We start from the raw sequence: 21936 nt of genomic DNA, 5'->3' as shown, positions 1-21936 counted from the left end.
AATGAAAGCTGATAATAAAGAGTAACCGTCTCAGCTGACCCATCAGAAAATAGGTTCAGTGAGGCAGTCAGTATGCATGTATGAGAGGGAGTTTTGTGATGCCCTGTTGTTACCTTCGGCGAACAAGCTATTCAGATTAATTCAGTTTTCTACCATTTCTATCTAAAATCATGAATCTGATCTCGTGCGAAAAGAACTGCGGATCTGACATTATCATCAGTACTGCTAGTGTCCAATTTGTTTCTGGGTTGTGCCAACAAATTTCATTCTAATTGTTGCAACTAGAGCTTTTCGGCCCTTGGACAAGTAAATTGTCACACAAGTCCACCAGAGCTCCTGCTGATTTTTTCTTTTCTTTTCGAGCAACCGGCAGGAGCTCTACCATTTCATACAGAAGAAGAGAATTGACCGGTCAATAAGTGAAACCGGCCGAAAACCGATACAACGAGCCATACAAACACGCCAGCCCCAAGGCTGCGCCCCAACGGGCCGATGACTCTACCACGCAAGCGACCATAGTCCGACACCCTACCACGCGCTCTGGATTCGCCACTTGCTTACAAACATCGGCACCACACCACACCGGCCCTGAGGACGTGCATCCAGCAGGTTAACTTGCAGAGATCCAAAATAAACATTGGTGATAAGCTTGCATGATGATGTGAAGTTGTGAACACCGCAACAGAAGTATCACCTTCCAGAAAGAATGGTCACAGTCGTAGCTGCAGGTGTACATAAAGCCTGATCAATCTCTTCATCCTCATGTCCATCAGTGACCAGAGAAGCTGGCTGGAAGTCTGCAAGTCTCACACCTCCTTCTAAATACAACATGACTAGACGCATACATGGGCAGCGAATGGGAGCACAGCAACCCAAGCTTCAGCACAAGCTCAACCTCCGCCGTGTCGTAATCTTTGAGCTCAGGGTCCACGGCGTCGACGATCGAGCCACCCTGCCATGTGCCCCGTACCCAATCCGCCAGCGCAAGAAGGCCGCCACTGGTGTTGGCGGGCCCAATTGGTTTTCTCCCACAGACCACCTCTATGGTAAACACTCCAAATGCAAACACGTCGGTCGCCTTGGTCGCCTTGCCAAGCCGGGCCAGCTCAGGGGCAATGTATCCCCATGTGCCCGCCACATGCGTGGTGTGGGCATCGACTCCGTGGTCATGCAGCCTTGCGAGGCCAAAGTCACCAAGCCTCCCATTCATGTCGTCATCGAGGAGAACGTTGCTCGCCTTGATGTCCCGATGGATGATGACTTGCTCCCAATCCTCGTGCAGGTAGAAGAGGCTGGAAGCTACGCCTTTGATGATGCGAAGCCTCTGCGCCCAATCCAGGGTCGGCGTAGTCTTGTCATACAAGTACCTATCAAGGCTGCCATTGGGCATGAAGTCATAGACCAAGAGCAGCTCCTGCTTGTACCGGCAATATCCTAGCAGCTGGATAAGGTTTCGGTGCCGTACATGCCCAAGGATGGCGATCTCCGCCATGAATTCCTTCTTCCCCTGCTTTGATTCCGGCGACACCCGCTTGATGGCGACATGCTGTGTGGTGGTAGGGAGAACCCCTTTGTACACCCTTCCAAAGCCCCCTTTGCCAAGGAGCATCATGTTGCTGAAGCCTTCGGTGGCAGTCACTAGTTCCTTGCATGTGAAAGAGGGCATCCCACACTTGATCTCCCACTCATCATCTTCCTTTGCCTTTCTCAGTTGCCGACAGATCAGAACAGCAAAAACTATTAGGAAGACTATCAATACAATGAATGGCGCTCCTCTAGTCATATGGAGAACACCGGATTTGGACTCTTGATGACGTTCATCTGCATTGCCAAATGGCAGTATAGAGTAGTCAAGTGGTTGAGCCACCCCATCTAGCTTCAGACTCCAGCCTAGAACATAACATAATGGTCAGAGGAGACTTTGTTGCTGGATGCAGAGAACCCAGCATAAACTGGACCCAGTGACAACAAAGAGGACAGATTGACAGTGGTCGATAGCAATGGAATTTGGGGTTTAGAGATACAACAAGGTGCTAAGGTAACATTCAGCTGGTGCGATTTGCTATCATACTCCACCCACGCTTGCACTCGTTGGCCGCTTATGAGTACAATGGTTTGGAACTCACCAAAATGGTCATAGAAGCCAGAAGTTTGGTATTCAACTGAGGCCAAGCTGTTGACGTCAATCCCAACATGGTTGTCATTGATGTCCCCGATCTCAGGATTAAGACGGTGTCGAACTCGATGGCGAAGAAAGCATGGCCATCTAAGTTAGAACAGGGGAGGCCAAGGCACTGGCCTGGCGAATTAATTGTCAGGTAGGTCACTGGTAGATGAAAGCATGAAGGTCAGACCGTTGCCTTCATAGTGCTTCAAGCCCATGATAAACACAAATATAGTTGAGGAGGAGGAGATAGGGCCACCATAATGGTTTTGGAAGCTTAGAGGATCGCTGCAGAAAGCATGGCCGCTTTTACCACCTGGGCCACTGGTTAGACTCAACAGGTCACCTGTCCACAAAGCTTGGCCACCAAGCTTCATGTCGGGTGGAAAGCCATTATAGACCAGCTCATTGGTACCAAAAATAACGTCAGAGGTGTTGAGGTGGTCGGCAAGACAGAGGAAGAAGAGAACGAGGAGGTAGGGGCGCCAAGAGAGACGAAACATTCCACCGAAGAGGTACGTTAACTAGCTTGCTCTGCAGGGCAGCAGTGAAGAAAATACCAAAGGGGTTAGGTATATATATAGTGCAAAATCTCTGCTGTAGAGTAAACATTATAGAGGTCAAGTCATGCTGGAAAGTGAAGAGGTGATCTTCCGGGTGGGTGGTAAATCAATACCGTCTCGGTCCTACAAGAACAAATATCATCATATACAGGTACAAGCCCCGGCATCATATACAGGTACAAATATCATCATATACAGGTACAGGTGGTGGAGCCTCCTTCTCAACAACTTTCGTGTTCGCCATCAACTCTGACACCACCGAAGCTCCTGGCATGGCCTTCGTGCTCTCTTCCACCATGGAGCTGCAACATCTGCACAACAACTCATTGGTTCAGGGCCAGCTGGGTTTCCCTGATGTAGGAGGTAATAGCTCTAGCTCGAACTCAGGTGAGCAATTCTTATTTATAGTCGAGCTCAGCTACATCTACAATGGCCGTGTGGTGATCGATGTCAAAAACTTAGTCTCCGTTAACCATACCACCAGCTCATACAGGGCCAACAACATATTCAAAAGCACCAAACTTAGCAGTGCCATCCTGATGCAAGTGTGGATACACTATAATGGCACTGAGCAAAAGCTAAATGTCACCTTAGAAGAATTCTGTGATCAAATCGAACGGTCTAAACCACTGAGCCTGCCACAGTTATCATCACTGTCAATCTCTCACCTTTGCTGTCAAACTCTAAGCATGTATATGCTGGGTTCTCTGCTGCCAATGGGAAAACAAATTGCAGCCAATATGTTTTTGGATGGAGTTTCATGAAAAATGGACAAGCTTCACCACTAAACCCCTTTGATCTCTCTCGAGTCCTGCCAAATCCTCCTGTAGAAGAGTAACACAAAAAGCACATCCAACTCCTACCCATGGTTCCCATTGTCTTGGTTCTTCTTGTGCTTATTTTTTCCTACGATGTCAAGTCATGGTTGAAGAAAACACTTGCACACGAAAAATGGGAAATTGACTGTGGGGTGTTGCAATCTTTCACGTACAAAGATCTATTTATTGCCACCAGCGGGTTCAACAAAAAGGCGCTCCTAGGAAAAGGAGGATTTGGGAAGGTCTACAAGGGTGTGCTGGGTGTCCCTAAGGAGACTATTGCAATCAAGAGGGTGTCTCCAGAATCAAAGCAGGGGATGAAAGAGTTCATGGCTGAAATCGCCATTCTTGGTCACCTTCGCCACCGTAACCTTGTCCAACTGATTGGCTACTGCCGCCACAGGCAGGAGCTTCTTTTGGTCTATGACTATATGCCCAACGGATGCCTTGATATGTATTTGCATAGAAAGGATAAGCCAACTCTGGGCTGGGCTCAAAGGCTTCACATCATCAAAGGGGTCGCTTCTGGCCTTGCGTACTTGCATGAGGACTGGGAGCAGGTTGTTATCCATCGAGATATCAAGGTGAGCAACGTGCTCCTTGATGATGGAATGAATGGAAGGCTAGGTGATTTCGGCCTTGCAAGGTTGCACGGACATGAAGCCGACGCCCATACCACGCGGGTGGCAGGCACCTGGGGTTACATTGCTCCTGAGTTGGCTAGGCTCGGGAAGGCGACCAAGGCAACGGACGTGTATGCATTTGGCATATCCCTGATGGAAGTTGCATGTGGAAGACGGCCACTTGAGGCGAATGCCCATGGTGAACCTCTGGTGCTAGCAGACTGGGTGTTCAACACATGGCAGACTGGTTCACTCATTGATGCCATGGACACGAGGTTAGAACAGGACCATGTCGCTGAAGAGGTAGAGTTAGTGCTAAAACTTGGACTTCTATGCTCCCACTCGCTCCCCAAGGAAAGGCCATGCATGCGGCTCGTTATGCAGTACCTGGAAAGCGATGCAACGCTCCCAAATTTCCCACCAAGTTTTTTCACTGCTAATTCAAGCAAAGATGAAGGATTTGAAGACCAGGTTGTGCCCCCTCCCTCGGTGGCAACATCTATTACAGGCCTTTCTGGAGGAAGATGAAAGAGGTGGCGCCCGGTGAGAATGGTGATCAGATTCAGTGTATCGCCATCAAACCTGCCTACTACTACAAGAATTTGATGACAAAGGAGGATGCCATTTATGAGACTCAATATCACCACTCATCATAATGTACTTCTACAATGAGGTTCAATGTACGGAATTATAATTAGAGACAATATGTACCATAAATCCATGTATAAGGCAAGCTTGTGATGCTCTGTAAGGGGAAGATGTTCTATATATATGTTATTTTTGTCTGGCCTTTTGGTTGATCTCACTTCTCCAGCAAAGCTACAGGGGAAGGGGGGAGAAAAGATGAGAGATTTCTGGAAGAACCTCAACCATCGATCCATTCCTCCTCACAGTATATACACCTTCCATTTACATTTTGACCCTTCACACTTCCCTGTTTTGCAACTCACACCCTACAACACTCCTGTAACTCACACCCTACAACACTCCCCCTCAAGATGGGGCGAAAACGTCTAAGAGCCCCATCTTGTCACACAATTTTGAGAATGATACAACACTCACACCCTTTGTTAATGCATCAGCAAGTTGATCCCCACTTTTAACAAAGCCTACTTCAAGTACTCCCTCGTCAAGTTTCTCCTTAATAAAATGCCTATCAATTTCGATATGTTTTGTTCTATCATGGTGAACCGGATTGTTTATGATGTTAATTGCGGCCTGATTATCACAATGAAGTTTAAGTGGTCCTCCTTTGAACAACCGAAGTTCAGTTAACAATAATCGAAGCCACAACAACTCACATAGGCCCGCAGCCATGGATCGCAATTCTGCTTCTGCTGTGGACCTGGCGACAACACTTTGCTTCTTACTCCTCCAACTGACTAAATTTCCTCCCACAAAGATGCAATAACCTGAAGTGGATCTCCTATCATCCAGGCACCCAGCCCAATCAGCGTCTGTGTATCCCTCAACTTCTAGATGACCATGATATGAAAGAAGAATTCCTTTTCCAGGACACCCTTTGAGGTATCTCAAAATTCTATTTACTGCATCTAGATGACTTGATCGAGGATCATGCATATATCTACTCACCAGACTAACTGCATATGCAATGTCTGGTCTAGTGTGGGATAGATAAATTAAACGCCCTACAAGTCTCTGATATCTCCCCCTATCAACAGGTTCTCCTGAATTTGCTGTAATACGAAGGTTCATTTCAATTGGTGTGGCAGCAGGTTTACTTTCAAGCATCCCAGTTTCAGTGAGAAGATCAAGCACATATTTTCTTTGAGAGAGATAGATACCTTCAGCCCCATAAGCTACTTCGATTCCCAAGAAGAAGTGAAGAAACCCGAGGTCTTTGACCTCAAATGACTTCGCCAACATCTTCTTCACATTCCTTATCTCCTCATCATCATTACCTGTAATCACAATGTCATCAACATATACCACCAATATGACAGTTTTGTTTTGGTGATGCTTAAAGAAAAGGCTGTGGTCGGCATTGCTCTGTTTAAAGCCCAAGGAGCAGACTTCTTTGCAAAATCTTCCAAACCAAGCCCTTGGTGACTGTTTAAGTCCATAAAGTGATTTCTTCAATCTGCACACTTTACCCTCTGTCTCAGGCCCATTAAACCCTGGTGGAATCTCCATATAAACTTCTTCCTGTAGATCTCCATGAAGGAATGCATTCTTCACATCTAGTTGGAACAACTTCCACTTGTTATTCGCTGCCACCGAGATTAAAGCTCTAATGGTGTTCATCTTTGCAACCGGGGCGAAGGTTTCATCATAGTCCAGCCCATACGTTTGGCTATAACCTTTCGCCACAAGTCTTGCCTTGTATCTCTCTACTTTGCCTTCTGGTGTATGTTTTATGGTGAACACCCATTTGCATCCTACTACCTTCTTGTTATTGGGAAGTGGTGTAACTACCCATGTATTATTCTTGTCGAGAGCAGCCATCTCCTCCAGCATAGCTGCCCTCCACTTTGGGTTTAATTTTGCCTCCTGCCAATCCCGTGGCAAAGGTTCTGCAGCATCCAGTGCTGCGATAAAAGACTTGTAAGAAGGACCGACAATATCATACGAGACATAGTTGGAGACCATATAAGGATCCAATTTAGAGGGCAATTTTCTGGCATTAGACCGTGGCTGCTTTCTGTGAGCTATCGGAACATCAAGGTCATGATATTGAGAAGAGATGTTACCACTGTCCGAGGAAGATCTGGTGTCATTAGTTTGACCTTGCGTATCATCATGGTGGTCAGCCTCCTGCTCTTGCTCCCGGTGTTGTCCATAAGCCTCTGGTTCGGGTTCCAGCACTTGCATTTGCTCCTCTGTGGTACGTTGTCTTCGTGTATACACCTGAATCTCCCTTTCCTCATTTGGTCTTGGCCACCGGAGTGCTTCATTCGATGTATCATACGGCTCCCCCTGTCTTTGTTCTTGTCTTGTTTCTGCTGGAATTACCCCAATTATCATCTTTCCTGATGTTTCATCATCTTCTTCTTTCTCACAATTCACACTAGAAGTTTCATTAGTAAACAAATCAGGGAACACATCGGTTAAATCTGTTGGCTCACCATAAAATGGTTCTTGCTCTCTAAATACCACATCCATACTCACAAACATTCTCCTCTCAGATGGACACCAACATCTATAACCCTTCTGTGTACCGGAATAGCCTACAAATACACACTTTAATGCCTTTGGATCTAGTTTGCCAACCGATGGTCTATAATCCTTCACAAAACAAACACAACCAAAGACCTTAGGAGGAACTACATATTTTGTTTCACCTGTAAGACACTCCATTGGTGTTTTATAACCAAGTACCCTAGATGGCATTCTATTCATTAAGTAGGCAGCTGTCATTATGGCCTCACCCCACAAAAACTTAGGAACATTCATAGATGTCATTATGCAACGAGTGATTTCTAGAAGATGTCTATTCTTCCTCTCTGCCAAACCATTCTGCTCCGAAGTACCTGGACAAGTTGTCTGATGAATAATCCCAAAACTTGAAAAGTACTCATCAAATTCCTTGTTCACATACTCCGTGCCATTGTCAGTGCGAAATATTTTCATACATGCATTATATTGTGTTCTGATCATATTGTGGAAATCAACAAAGCATTCGAACACATCATTCTTGTTCCTCAACACATAAACCCAAGTGACTCTAGTACAACAATCAATAAAGGTAACAAACGACCGATAACCATTTAAAGATGAAACACCACTAGGACCCCACACATCAGAATGTATAACTTGAAGTGGTGTGTCACTTCTATTATCAGATGATGTGTAAGAGCTACGTGTCTGTTTGCCATATTGACAAGCATCACATACTAGACACCCCTTGCTAACTTTCTTATAGAGATCAGGATAAAGTTGACCGAGAGTGACAAAAGACATATGTCCTAGCCTGCGGTGGTGGAGAAGAAATTCTTCAAGTGGTGAAAGAGGTATAGCAGCTGCTACTACCGCAGGAGACATATTATTATCCAGATAATACAACCCATCATGCATGCTCCCTGTCCCAAGTCTTCTTCCAGTCCCAAGTTCCTGAAACAAGCACCATGATGGAAAGAAGATGGCAACACAATTTAGCTCTTTTGTAATGCAACTGATGGATAGTAAATTTATTGGGAATGAGGGAACATGCAAAACAGAGGACAAAGATATATCATTGCTGCACACAATTGTTCCTGATCCCATAATGGTTTGGGAGGAGCCATCAGCTAATTTAACGCTTTGCCTTTGTATCTCAGGAGTATAATCAATAAAGCTTTTGTAGGAGCCAGCCATATGTCTAGATGCACCTGAATCTAATAGCCATGGTGCATTGATGGATTTATATTTCATAGTGCGAGAGTTGTTACCACCGAAATTTGCAGAGGCCGTAGAGGCAGATGTTGCAGGTGCTTCAGCGGTTGACTTGTCACCTAAATGTAGCTCCTTGAATTGACACCACTTCTCCCAATCCTCAGCAGTCATGTGAACGCTCATGGTTTGAGTGGTATTTTCAGAGATTAGAGATGTGTTCGCTCTACCAGTAGGGCGTGTTCCTCGCCCGCGGCCACCTCGTCCTTCAAACCCACGACCACGCCCTCTTCCCCGCCAGTCCTGCCCTCTTCCTCTACCTGCTCCCATTAATTCAGGGCATGAAGACCTCAAATGTCCTGGTTCACCACACTCAAAGCATTTCCTTTCCACTATGTTTGATACCGGCTTTTGATAATTTCCACCCTCTGTTGCATAGAGTGCTGATCGCCGATGCATGATGCCTTGTGTCACGGAACTGGCTGCCTCTAATTTCAACCTAGTTTCCTCACTGATGATAGCTGAGATTGCCTGCTCGAGTGTAGGCAGCTTTCCACTACCATAGAGTGCAGCCCTCCTGTTTTCAAACTTAGGATGAAGTCCATTTAGGAAGTCCCTTACACGTCTCCTTTCAGTCCATTTGTTAAATTTCTCAATACACTTGCCACACTCCATCTCAACTGGGTCAAAATAGTCAATGTCACTCCACAATCTCTTCAACTCAGACACATACTCCACAACTGATTTATCACCCTGACTCAACCCTTGCAACTCCCTCTGAATTCTACAAGCAAGCATCTCATTGCCGACTCCAGAATATGTGCCTTTCAGCAGCCGCCAAATTTCTGATGCTTCCTTAATCCTTTCCACTTGTTTAGCAATTTTAGGTGAAACTGAACTCAACAGCCATGCTCTCACTAATGCGTTGGTCATCTTCCACTTTTGACCTTCCTTAGAGTTCTCATCTGCTGGTTTTTCAATTGCCCCAAGAATATAGCCCTCTAGCCTTCTTGACACAAGAATAGTCTCCGCATGTTCTGCCCAACTTGCATAGGTTTCAGATCCTTCTAACTTCACCAGGGGCATCTGCAATGGATGGATATCTTCCTTGACCTCTGCCTCTAACTTCGAACTCTCTCCTTGCTTCCCAATAGTCTCAAACAGCAATCTGTACTTCTCGTCCATGGCTCTCAACACCGCTGCAAGCTCTCCTGCCGTGACACCTGTTGGAGCACCATCAGCCATCCTGGCACACCTCTCCTTGGTATATTGCTCTGTTCTTCTTTCCACTCACAGCAGAAACAACCCACAAACAGATTCAGATTCAGGCAACACACCCTTAATCTGTCACTTTGGATCCCCTCTGCCGCTGCTTCAGATTTCAAGCAGCCACACTTCCGCCTCCTGCTGCTACACCCAGCTCTCCCAGCCTGCAGCTCCTGCACGCGCCACAAAGAGGGGCCTCACTCCCAGGTCGCACCACCACTGGCTTCAACTCCGAGCGGCTGCGCCGCCCCACACTCCTGGCGGCAGCCTCCTCTTCTCCCCGCTCCAGTTCACCACCAGCAGCCGATTCAACACCGGCGAGGGTCAAACAGCGCCTCCACCTCCTGCTCTGGCACCATTTTGTCTGGCCTTTTGGTTGATCTCACTTCTTCAGCAAAGCTACAGGGGAAGGGGGGAGAAAAGATGAGAGATTTCTGGAAGAACCTCAACCATCGATCCATTCCTCCTCACAGTATATACACCTTCCATTTACATTTTGACCCTTCACACTTCCCTGTTTTGCAACTCACACCCTAGAACACTCCTGTAACTCACACCCTACAACAGTTATTTTAGTTCATGTGTGCTCCTTCGCTTCCCCTATATTGTGTGTCAAAAATGCCACAACTTGTTATGTTGAATCGTAAACAGAGTTGTTACAGGAAAAATTCCAAAAGGGATGAGTGTGGGTGACTGGTGGGCGAGGGTGTGGTGATTTGTAGCCATCCTTTGTAGCCGTGTTCGCAAATCACATAATTTGGAGTTAACCGTCCCCTTCTGTTTTACTGACTTCTTCACAGACTAGTACAGACTAGTTCTCATTATATGGGACGACTCTAAGTTGGACCATAACCTTCCTCACTGGAAACAACTCTTTCAGGACTAAACTTTACAAAGATAATCATCTACTCCCTCCGTCCGGAAATACTTGTCACAGAAATGCATAAAAATGGATGTATCTAGAACTAAAATATGTCTAGGTACATCCATTCCTCTGACAAGTATTTCCGGACAGAGGGAGTACTTTGATAAATAAAGATGACTGCAAGGATAAGGAGTGTTGTACCTGTGGCATCGCTATATGTTGAGAACTTGGTCAGTTGTAGGAGCTGCAGTATTTGGATAAGTTTCTGGCTGCAGCTGTGTGTTGCTGAACTGTAACAAGATTGCCATATGTTTTGAATTTCAGACCAAACCCGTGGGAGCCCTGCTCCTTAATTTGAAAAAAAAGAAGTCTTGTCACTAAGCCTCTGATGTTGTCGTCCCCTCCATGACACGAGCCCTTGAGTAAAAATTCCGTGCACTTTGCCTTGCAAGTGGCAAGAAACCGAGCTCTGCACACGCAGACATCAACCGCAGCATCACGCGCAACATTTCTCTGGCATCTCTCCAAACAGGCCGCAGGACATGTGTGTGTTCGTTCCATCAGGCGTCACCACGTCCCCTGTCCTGGCACAAACATGCTAGCATAGCGTCTCCAGCCACCACGTTCCTGGTAGCCATTTCGTCGAGCACCCTCCTTGCACCCCCGAACCCAGAGAGAGCTCCCATCAGAAGGAATGAAGCAAAGGCAGCGTCCGCGTGCGAGGGAGGAGCCGAGCCCAGGTCTCACCAAGAAGCAGTCATGCAGCTGGCCGGCGTGCTTGATGGACGGCTTGTAGCGCCGATAACGACCTGAGCACGGAGCTCACGGCGAGGCCGTTCGGTTCAGGAGCGTGCTTGATGGACGTTGGCGGAGATAGCAGGGACGCCGTGGAAGGAAGACGACGCGGGCCGTGCGTGGCGAGGGGATGAGGGTGACGGCCGGCGGCGCGGCCGGGGTGCAGGAGATCGATCCGTCTATGCACGGAAAGTGATCGCCGGCCGAAACAGAGCAGCCACGTGATCTGCTCCGCTAGCTGTAAACTGGCGTAGCTTACTGTTATGAGGGATGTTATTGTTAAACTGAATTAGAGCATCTCGAGCAGCTTTCAAAGAAAAAGAAACAAACCTTCCCTCATAACAGTAAGTACATGTATGGGGTGATATTTTCATGTTTTCTTCTTATCAGACCGCTGAGACTTTCACCATCCTAGTGGGCAATGGTTCAAATGCTTCTGTTCGTGGTGCTGGCATGGTCCATCTGAAGTTTACTTCGAAAAAAAATCATGCGGCTGAAGAACGTGCATTATGCCCCCTTCATATTAAAAATCTTGTTAGCGGATCTCTTCTATGTAGAAAGGGCTGCTAGATTGTTTTTCGAGTCCAATAAATTTATAGTGTCCAAATATGGAACTTCCGTTTCTAAAGGTTATGAATCAGGGGGCTTGTTTCGACTATCCTTGTTACATGTTTGTAACAAAGTTGTTAATCTGTTAGCAGCAATAGTGAACCAACTGCCTGGCATGCAAACGTCTGTCTATGTATAGTGATAATAAAAAACAATGTCGCCCCTGCTTTCAAATTTGGTAATGGCATGCTGAGAAAATACAACATCGCTAAAGTTTCGTCTTGTTAGGTGCGTCGGAATATGTTAAACGCTAGCTATAAATATGACATTGTTGTCGTGCAAGCAGGTCCAACACCATAAGTCACTAAAGGAATCAGGAACTTTGCCATCCGCCATGGCTGACGGCAAAGGCACACATGGCGGATGGCAAAGACCTTTGCCGTCAGCCAGCGGACGGCAACACGTCCGGCTGAACGGGCTACGGCAAAGGCCTCTTTGTCGTCTGCTGGCGGACGGCAAAGATGAAAAGGGTTTTGCCCTCCGCTAACAAACGACAAAGAACTTGGACGGCACACGTGACAGTTCAGGTCCGTTAAGTGGTTAACGGCGTGCTTTGCCGTCAGCCAACGGACGACAAAGATGCAAAGGCTTTTGTCATCTGCTGGCTGACGGCAAATCTGCCAAATAGGCCAGCCCCTAATTCCCAGGTTGCATAGGTAGCTGCCACGTGGCAGCTTTGCAAAGCTCTTTGCCGTCTGCCAGCAGACTGCAAAGTGTCTATATAGCCCCTGTTATGTGTGTGTGTGTGTGCACACACACATATTTCAAAATAATTTCAACAATCATACCAACAATAAGTTTCCAACAACATATACACGTTTCCAACAACAAGAACATATACAAAGTTTCCAACAACATTTCCATATATACAAGTTTGCAACAAGATATCCAACAAGATATCCAACAAGTTTCCAACAACATATCCAACAAGTTTGCAAAAAGTTTTCATAAATAAAAAGGAAGCACAAGCACAAGTAAAAGTTTGCAACAAGTTTCCATCAATGCTGCTTCTCATCTCAAGCAAATCTGCAAATTAGAAAAGATGAAAGTTAGAAGAAGAAGAAGAAGACTAGCTAGAAGAAGAAGAAGAAGAATAAGAAGAAGACTAGCTAGAAGAAGAAGAAGAAGAAGACTTCTTCTTCTTCTTCTTCTTCTTCTTCTTCCTCTTCTTCTTCTTCTTCTTCTTCCTTCTTCTTCTAACTAAGGTAGGTAAAAATACCATTTTTTAGCCAAGGTAGGTAAAAATGCTAAGTGTGTAGGTCATTTTAGAGCTAAGCTAGGTAAATAGGTCATTTTGGAGCTAACCTACGTAGTTATGCCATTTTTGAGCTAACTAAGCATATTTATTCATTTTGTAGGACAAAATGGTAAGTGTAGGTCATTTTAGAGCTATCATAGTTAAAATCGGTCATTTTGGAGCTAGGTAAGGTTATTTTATCATTCTGGAGGAAAATAAATGAATTATATAATAGTTTGGAGCTAAACCAAGGTTATTGTGCCATTTTTTACCTAAGAGCGCTAATGATGTCATAAATGAACTAGCTAAGCTAATTATAGATCATTATTGAGCTATCGTAGGTTGTTATGCCATTTTATACCTAAGTGAGCTAATTATGTCATAAATTAAGTAGCTAAGCTAATTATAGATTATTATTGAGTTATCCTAGTTTGTTATGCCATTTTGTACCTAAGTGAGCTAATTATGTCATAAATGAAGTAGCTAAGCTAATTATAGATCATTATTGAGCTATTCTAGGTTGTTATGCCATTTTTTTACCTAAGTGAGCTAATTATGTCATAAATGAACTAGCTAACCTAGCTATAGACCATTATTGAGCTATCCTAGGTTGTTATGCCATTTTCTAGCTAACAAAGCATTTGTTAAGCAAAACACTTGGGGAAACTTACCATAATCCGGGAGGTGAAGGGCCGGTCGGGGTTGCGCCACCGTGAGACGGAGAAGGATCGGTCGATCCTTTGTGGGAGGTGTGCTGCACAAAAGATCATTTGCAATGTTTAGTTAGCATGATGCAACTGAAATGTGAATACTAGTAACTAATGACCATTCAAATGAAACTCACCGTGTCCGCTATAGCAATCTGGGGCATCGCGGAGGGGTCTGGCCGGTTTTCTCGCACACGGTCTGCACATTTTGTTTTCACGAGTCAGTCATATTAGTTAGTGATGAAACGAACATTGTGTGCATGATTTGGCTAGTATGTGGGAGAAACTTACCACGAGGATCTCGTATAGGGCCCGGTGACCCGCGTCGTTCCGGTTCCTCTCCACCTCCAACATATTAGCCGTCCTCTCCTCCATGTCCCTCACCTTCTCCTCCACCTGCCTGGTTGCCTCCTCCAGAAGCTCCTGGGCCCTAGACTCGATAGCAAGATCCACTGGTCGTGGTCGAGGCCTCATCTCGGGAAGAGACTTCGTCTGCCGCTTCTTGATCTCTGGGAGACTTCTAGGACAACGTATGAGCCCATCCCCAATGGCTATGTGGCCATGTTTCCTCCCATCATCAGATAGCATCACGAGCTTAGGATCAAAAGGACTCTGGCTCGGGTTGAAGTCCTCGCCTTTCATCTCATTCCTCCAGTCTCTATACCTCACAAGCTTGTTATGGGAGGAGATGTTGGTGAAGCTATATGGATGATTAAGGTCATCCTCCGAGAATGCCTTGGCCTTCTTGTACGGGGCACTATGGTCCATGACATAGAGGTCGTACAGCGGTGGCACCTCCTTCTTGTTGTGCCGCGCCTGAAAGAGAGGAATAGGGTAAATTAGTAATTAAAGCTAGCATGAAGAATGAAAATGCATGAACCAAACCACATACCCAGTGATCCCCGTACTCAAACAGGTTGGAGCTCCCTTGATGGTGCGGCACACCTCGCATCTGGGCACGCTTGTCCCTGGCCTTGTTGTGGACGGCTAGCCATTGGGGAGAGCACCACTCATCCACCAACCTCTCCAACAGCCCATGTTATCCGCACACTGCTACCTCTTGAGCACTGCGTTGGTTTTCCCTTGAAGATGAAAGGGTGATGCAACAAAGTAGCGTAAGTATTTCCGTCAGTTTTTGAGAACCAAGGTATCAATCCAGTAGGAGGCTCCACACAAGTCCCTCGTAACTACACAAACAAACAAGAACCTCACAACCAATGCGATAAAGGGGTTGTCAATCCCTTCACGGCCACTTGCGAAAGTGAGATCTGATAGAGATAATAAGATAAGATAAATATTTTTGGTATTTTTATGATATAGATTGGAAAGTAAAGATTGCAAAATAATGTAGATTGGAAACTTATATGATGGAAGATATACCTGGGGGCCATAGGTTTCACTAGTGGCTTCTCTCAAGATAGCATAAGTATTACGGTGGGTGAACAAATTACTGTCGAGCAATTGATAGAAAAGTGCATAGTTATGAGAATATCTAGGCATGATCATGTATATAGGCATCACGTCCACAACAAGTAGACCGACTCCTACCTGCATCTACTACTATTACTCCACACATCGACCGCTATCCAGCATGAATCTAGAGTATTAAGTTCATAAGAATATAGTAACGCATTAGGCAAGATGACATGATGTAGAGGGATAAACTCAAGCAATATGATATAAACCCCATCTTTTTATCCTCGATGGCAACAATACAATACGTGCCTTGCTGCCCCTGCTGTCACTGGAAAAGGACACCACAAGATTGAACCCAAAGCTAAGCACTTCTCCCATTGCAAGAAAGATCAATCTAGTAGGTCAAACCAAACTGATAATTCAAAGAGACTTACAAAGATAACAAATCATACATAAAAGAATTCAGAGGAGATTCAAATATTTCTCATAGATAAACTTGATCATAAAACCCACAATTCATCGGATCTCGACAAACACCGCAAAAAGAGTTACATCAAATAGATCTCCAAGAAGATCGAGGAGAACTTTGTATTGAGATTCGAAGAGAGAGAAGAAGCCATCTAGCTAATAACTATGGACCCGAAGGTCTGTGGTACACTACTCACAACTCATCGGAGAGGCCTTGGCGATGATGTAGAATCCCTCTGTGATTGATTCCCCCTCCGGCGGAGCGCCGGAAAAGGCTCCAAGATGGGATCTCATGGGTACAGAAGATTGCGGCGGTGGAAATAGGGTTTCGTGGTGCTTCTGGATGTTTTTGGGGTACGTAGATATGTTGGGGAACGTTGCAGAAAATAAAAAATTTCCTACGGTTTCACCAAGATCCATCTATGAGTTCATCTAGCAACGAGTGATAGGAGTGCATCTACATACCTTTGTAGATCGCGAGCGTAAGCGTTCAAGAGAACGGGGTTGAGGGAGTCGTACTCGTCGTGATCCAAATCACCGGAGATCCTAGCGCCGAACGGACGGCACCTCCGCGTTCAACACACGTACGGTCAGCGTGACGTCTCCTCCTTCTTGATCCAGCAAGGTGGAAGGAGAGGTTAATGGAGATCCAGCAACACGACGGCGTGGTGGTGGATGCAGCAGGGATCCGGCAGGGCTTCGCCAAGCGTCTGCGGAAGAGAGAGGTGTAGCAAGGGGGAAGGGAGGCGCCAAGTGCAAAGGTGCGGCTGCCCTCCCCCCCTCTATATATAGGGTCCCCAGGGGGGGCGCCGGCCCTAGGAGATGGGATCTTCTAGGGGGGGGGGGCGGCGGCCAGGGGGTTGGAGTGCCCCCCAAGGCAAGTGGAGGCGCCCCCTCCCCTAGGGTTCCCAACCCTAGGCGCAGGGGGGGCAAGGGGGGGGGGGCGCACCAGCCCACCAGGGGCTGGTTCCCCTCCCACTTCAGCCCATGGGGCCCTTCGGGATAGGTGGCCCCACCCGGTGGACCCCCGGGACCCTTCCAGTGGTCTCGGTACAATACCGGTGACCCTCGAAACTTTCCCGATGGCCGAAACTCGACTTCCCATATATAATTCTTCACCTCCGGACCATTCCAGAACTCCTTGTGACGTCCGGGATCTCATCCGGGACTCCGAACAACTTTCGGGTTACTACATACCCATATCTCTACAACCCTAGCGTCACCGAACCTTAAGTGTGTAGACCCTACGGGTTCGGGAGACACGTAGACATGACCGAGACAACTCTCCGGTCAATAACCAACAGCGGGATCTGGATACCCATGTTGGCTCCTACATGCTCCTCGATGATCTCATCGGATGAACCACGATGTCGAGGATTCAAGCAACCCCGTATACAATTCCCTTTGTCAATCGGTACGTTACTTGCCCGAGATTCGATTGTCGGTATCCCAATACCTCGTTCAATCTCGTTACCGGCAAGTCACTTTACTCGTACCGTAATGCATGATCCCGTGACCAAACACTTGGTCACTTTGAGCTCATTATGATGATGCATTACCGAGTGGGCCCAGAGATACCTCTCCGTCATACGGAGTGACAAATCCCAGTCTCGATCCGTGTCAACCCAACAAACACTTTCGGAGATACCCGTAGTACACCTTTATAGTCACCCAGTTACGTTGTGACGTTTGGTACACCCAAAGCACTCCTACGGTATCCGGGAGTTACACGATCTCATGGTCTAAGGAAAAGATACTTGACATTGGAAAAGCTCTAGCAAACAAACTACACGATCTTGTGCTATGCTTAGGATTGGGTCTTGTCCATCACATCATTCTCCTAATGATGTGATCTCGTGATCAATGACATCCAATGTCCATAGTCAGGAAACCATGACTATCTATTGATCAACGAGCTAGTCAACTAGAGGCTCACTAGGGACATGTTGTGGTCTATGTATTCACACGTGTATTACGATTTCCGGATAATTCAATTATAGCATGAATAAAAGACAATTATCATGAACAAGGAAATATAATAATAATCCTTTTATTATTGCCTCTAGGGCATATTTCCAACAGTCTCCCACTTGCACTAGAGTCAATAATCTAGTTACATTGTGATGAATCGAACACCCATAGAGTTCTGGTGTTGATCATGTTTTGCTCGCGGAAGAGGTTTAGTCAACGGATCTGCGACATTCAGATCCGTATGCACTTTGCAAATTTCTATGTCTCCATCTTGAACATTTTCACGAATGGAGTTGAAGCGACGCTTGATGTGCCTGGTCTTCTTGTGAAACCTGGGCTCCTTGGCAAGTGCAATAGCTCCAGTGTTGTCACGGAAGAGTTTGATCGGCCCCGACGCATTGGGTATGACTCCTAGGTTGGTGATGAACTCCTTCACCCAAATTGCTTCATGCGCTGCCTCCGAGGCTGCCATGTACTCCGCTTCACATGTAGATCCCGCCACGACGCTCTGCTTGCAGCTGCACCAGCTTACTGCTCCACCATTTAACATATACATGTATCCGGTTTGTGACTTAGAGTCATCCAGATCTGTGTCGAAGCTAGCATCGACGTAACCCTTTACGACGAGCTCTTCGTCACCTCCATAAACGAGAAACATGTCCTTAGTCCTTTTCAGGTACTTCAGGATATTCTTGACCGCTGTCTAGTGTTCCTTGCCGGGATTACTTTGGTACCTTCCTACCAAACTTACGGCAAGGTTTACATCAGGTCTGGTACATAGCATGGCATACATAATAGACCATATGGCTGAGGCATAGGGGATGACACTCATCTCTTCTATATCTTCTGCCGTGGTCGACATTGAGCTGAGCTCAATTTCACACCTTGCAATACAGGCAAGAACCCCTTCTTAGACTGATCCATATTGAACTTCTTCAATATCTTATCAAGGTATGTGCTTTGTGAAAGACCTATGAGGCGTCTCGATCTATCTCTATAGATCTTGATGCCTAATATGTAAGCAGCTTCTCCAAGGTCCTTCATTGAAAAACTCTTATTCAAGTAGGCCTTAATGCTGTCCAAAAGTTCTATATCATTTCCCATCAAAAGTATGTCATCTACATATAATATGAGAAATGCTACAGAGCTCCCACTCACTTTCTTGTAAACGCATGCTTCTCCATAAGTCTGCATAAACCCAAACGCTTTGACCATCTCATCAAAGCGAATGTTCCAACTCCGAGATGCTTGCACCAGCCCATAAATGGATCGCTAGAGCTTGCATACCTTTTTAGCATTCTTAGGGTCAACAAAACCTTCCGGCTGCATCATATACAGTTCTTCCTTAAGATAACCATTAAGGAATACCGTTTTGACGTCCATTTGCCATATCTCATAATCATAGTATGCGGCAATTGCTAACGTGATTCGGACGGACTTCAGCTTCGCTACGGGAGAGAAAGTCTCATCGTAGTCAACCTCTTGAACTTGCCGATAACCCTTAGCAACAAGTCGAGCTTTATAGATGGTAACATTACCATCCGCGTCCGTCTTCTTAAAGATCCATTTGTTTTCTATCGCTCGCCGATCATCGGGCAAGTCTGTCAAAATCCATACTTTGTTTTCATACATGGATCCTATCTCGGATTGCATGGCTTCAAGCCATTTGTTGGAATCTGGGCCCGCCATCGCTTCTTTATAGTTCGAAGGTTCACCGTTGTCTAACAACATGATTTCCAGGAAAGGGTTGCCATACCACTCTGGTGTGGAACGTGTCCTTGTGGACCTACGAAGTTCAGTAGCAACTTGATCCGAAGTACCTTGATCATCATCATTAATTTCCTCTCCAGTCGGTGTAGGCACCATAGGAACATTTTCTTGAGCTGCACTACTTTCCGGTTCAAGAGGTAGTACTTCATCGAGTTCTACTTTCCTCCCACTCACTCCTTTCGAGAGAAACTCTTTTTCCAGAAAGGATCCGTTCTTGGCAACAAAGATCTTGCCTTCGGATCTAAGGTAGAAGGTATACCCAATGGTTTCCTTAGGGTATCCTATGAAGACGCATTTTTCCGACTTGGGTTCGAGATTTTCAGGTTGAAGTTTCTTGACATAAGCATCGCATCCCCAAACTTTTAGAAACGACAGCTTAGGTTTCTTCCCAAACCATAATTCATACGGTGTCGTCTTAACGGATTTAGACGGTGCCCTATTTAAAGTGAATGTAGCTGTCTCTAGAGGGTATCCCCAAAATGATAGCGGTAAATCAGTAAGAGACATCATAGATCGCACCATATCCAATAGAGTGCGATTACGACGTTCCGACCACCGTTACGCTGAGGTGTTCCAGGCGGCGTGAGTTGTGAAACGATTCCACATTTTCTTAAGTGTGTACCAAATTCGTGACTTAAATATTCTCCTCCACGATCTGATCGTAAGAACTTTATTTTTCGGTCACGTTGATTCTCTACCTCATTCTGAAATTCCTTGAACTTTTCAAGGGTCTCAGACTTGTGTTTCATCAAGTAGACATACCCATATCTACTCAAGTCATCAGTGAGAGTGAGAACATAACGATATCCTCCGCGAGCCTCAACGCTCATTGGACCGCACACATCGGTATGTATGATTTCCAATAAGTTGGTTGCTCGCTCCATTGTTCCGGAGAACGGAGTCTTGGTCATTTTGCCCATAAGGCATGGTTCGCATGTGTCAAATGATTCATAATCGAGAGACTCTAAAAGTCCATCAGCATGGAGCTTCTTCATGCGCTTGACACTAATGTGACCAAGGCGGTAGTGCCACAAGTATGTGGGACTATCGTTATCAACTTTACATCTTTTGATATTCACACTATGAATATGTGTAACATCACGTTCGAGATTCATTAAGAATAAACCATTGACCATCGGAGCATGACCATAAAACATATCTCTCATATAAATAGAACAACCATTATTCTCGGATTTAAATGAGTAGCCATCTCGTATTAAACGAGATCCTGACACAATGTTCATGCTCAAACTTGGCACTAAATAACAATTATTGAGGTTTAAAACTAATCCCATAGGTAAATGTAGAGGTAGCGTGCCGACGGCGATCACATCGACCTTGGAACCATTCCCGACGCGCATCGTCACCTCGTCCTTCGCCTGTCTTCGCTTATTCCGCAGCTCCTGCTTTGAGTTACAAATATGAGCAACGGCACCGGTATCAAATACTCAGGAGCTACTACGAGCACTGGTAAGGTACACATCAATTACATGTATATCACATATACCTTTAGTGTTGCCGGCCTTCTTGTCCGCTAAGTATTTGGGGCAGTTCCGCTTCGAGTGACCCTTCCCTTTGCAATAAAAGCACTCAGTCTCACGCTTGGGTCCATTCTTTGACTTCTTCCCGGCAACAGGCTTACCGGGCGCGGCAACATCCTTGCCGTCCTTCTTGAAGTTCTTCTTACCTTTGCCCTTCTTGAACTTAGTGGTTTTATTGACCATCAACACTTGATGTTCCTTCTTGATTTCTACCTCTGCTGACTTTAGCATTGAAAATACTTCAGGAATAGTTTTCACCATTCCCTGCATATTGTAGTTCATCACAAAGCTCTTGTAGCTTGGTGGGAGCGACTGAAGGATTCTGTCAATGACCGCCTCGTCCGGGAGGTTGATGTCCAGCTGGGACAGACGGTTGTGCAACCCAGACATTTTGAGTATGTGCTCACTGACAGAACTATTTTCCTCCATCTTACAACTATAGAACTTGTCGGAGACTTCATATCTCTCGACCCACGCATGAGCTTGGAAAACCATTTTCAGCTCCTCAAACATCTCATATGCTCCGTGTTGCTCAAAACACTTTTGGAGCCCCGGTTCTAAGCTGTAAAGCATGCCGCACTGAACGAGGGAGTAATCATCAGCAGTGACTGCCAGGCGTTCATAACGTCTTGGTTCTCTGGGATGGGTGCTTCACCCAGCGGTCCTTCTAGGACATATGCTTTCTTGGCAGCTATGAGGATGATCCTCAGGTTCCGGACCCAGTCCGTATAGTTGCTGCCATCATCTTTCAACTTGGTTTTCTCTAGGAACGCGTTGAAGTTCATGTTGACATG

At 45.9% G+C, this 21936-nt stretch overlaps 1 protein-coding gene and 2 pseudogenes across 2 annotated transcripts; 1 reads left to right on the top strand and 2 right to left on the bottom strand.

The window, feature by feature from the left end:
- Positions 1–461: 461 nt before the first annotated feature.
- Positions 462–2667, bottom strand: LOC119321328 (annotated as a pseudogene).
- Positions 2668–2791: 124 nt separating this feature from the next.
- On the top strand, positions 2792–4916 carry LOC119321610 (annotated as a pseudogene).
- Positions 4917–7550: 2634 nt separating this feature from the next.
- Positions 7551–10097, bottom strand: LOC119320042. 2 transcript variants are annotated; one of them, XM_037594187.1, is made up of 2 exons: positions 8557–10097; positions 7551–8239 (listed from the first exon to the last, which is right to left on the bottom strand). In XM_037594187.1, exons 1-2 carry the CDS (start codon positions 9740–9742, stop codon positions 8196–8198), a joined length of 1230 nt encoding a protein of 409 aa, XP_037450084.1. In that variant the 5' UTR covers positions 9743–10097; the 3' UTR covers positions 7551–8195. The 2 variants fall into 2 exon arrangements, with proteins under 2 accessions (XP_037450084.1, XP_037450085.1); XM_037594188.1 differs by having other exon boundaries at positions 8560–10097.
- Positions 10098–21936: the final 11839 nt, after the last annotated feature.

The sequence above is a fragment of the Triticum dicoccoides genome, chromosome 6B, assembly GCF_002162155.2.
Source record: "Triticum dicoccoides isolate Atlit2015 ecotype Zavitan chromosome 6B, WEW_v2.0, whole genome shotgun sequence".
Lineage (NCBI taxonomy): Eukaryota > Viridiplantae > Streptophyta > Magnoliopsida > Poales > Poaceae > Triticum > Triticum dicoccoides.
The sequence above is the reverse complement of the archived record's forward strand: the minus strand, read 5'-3'. Positions and strand labels throughout refer to the sequence as shown.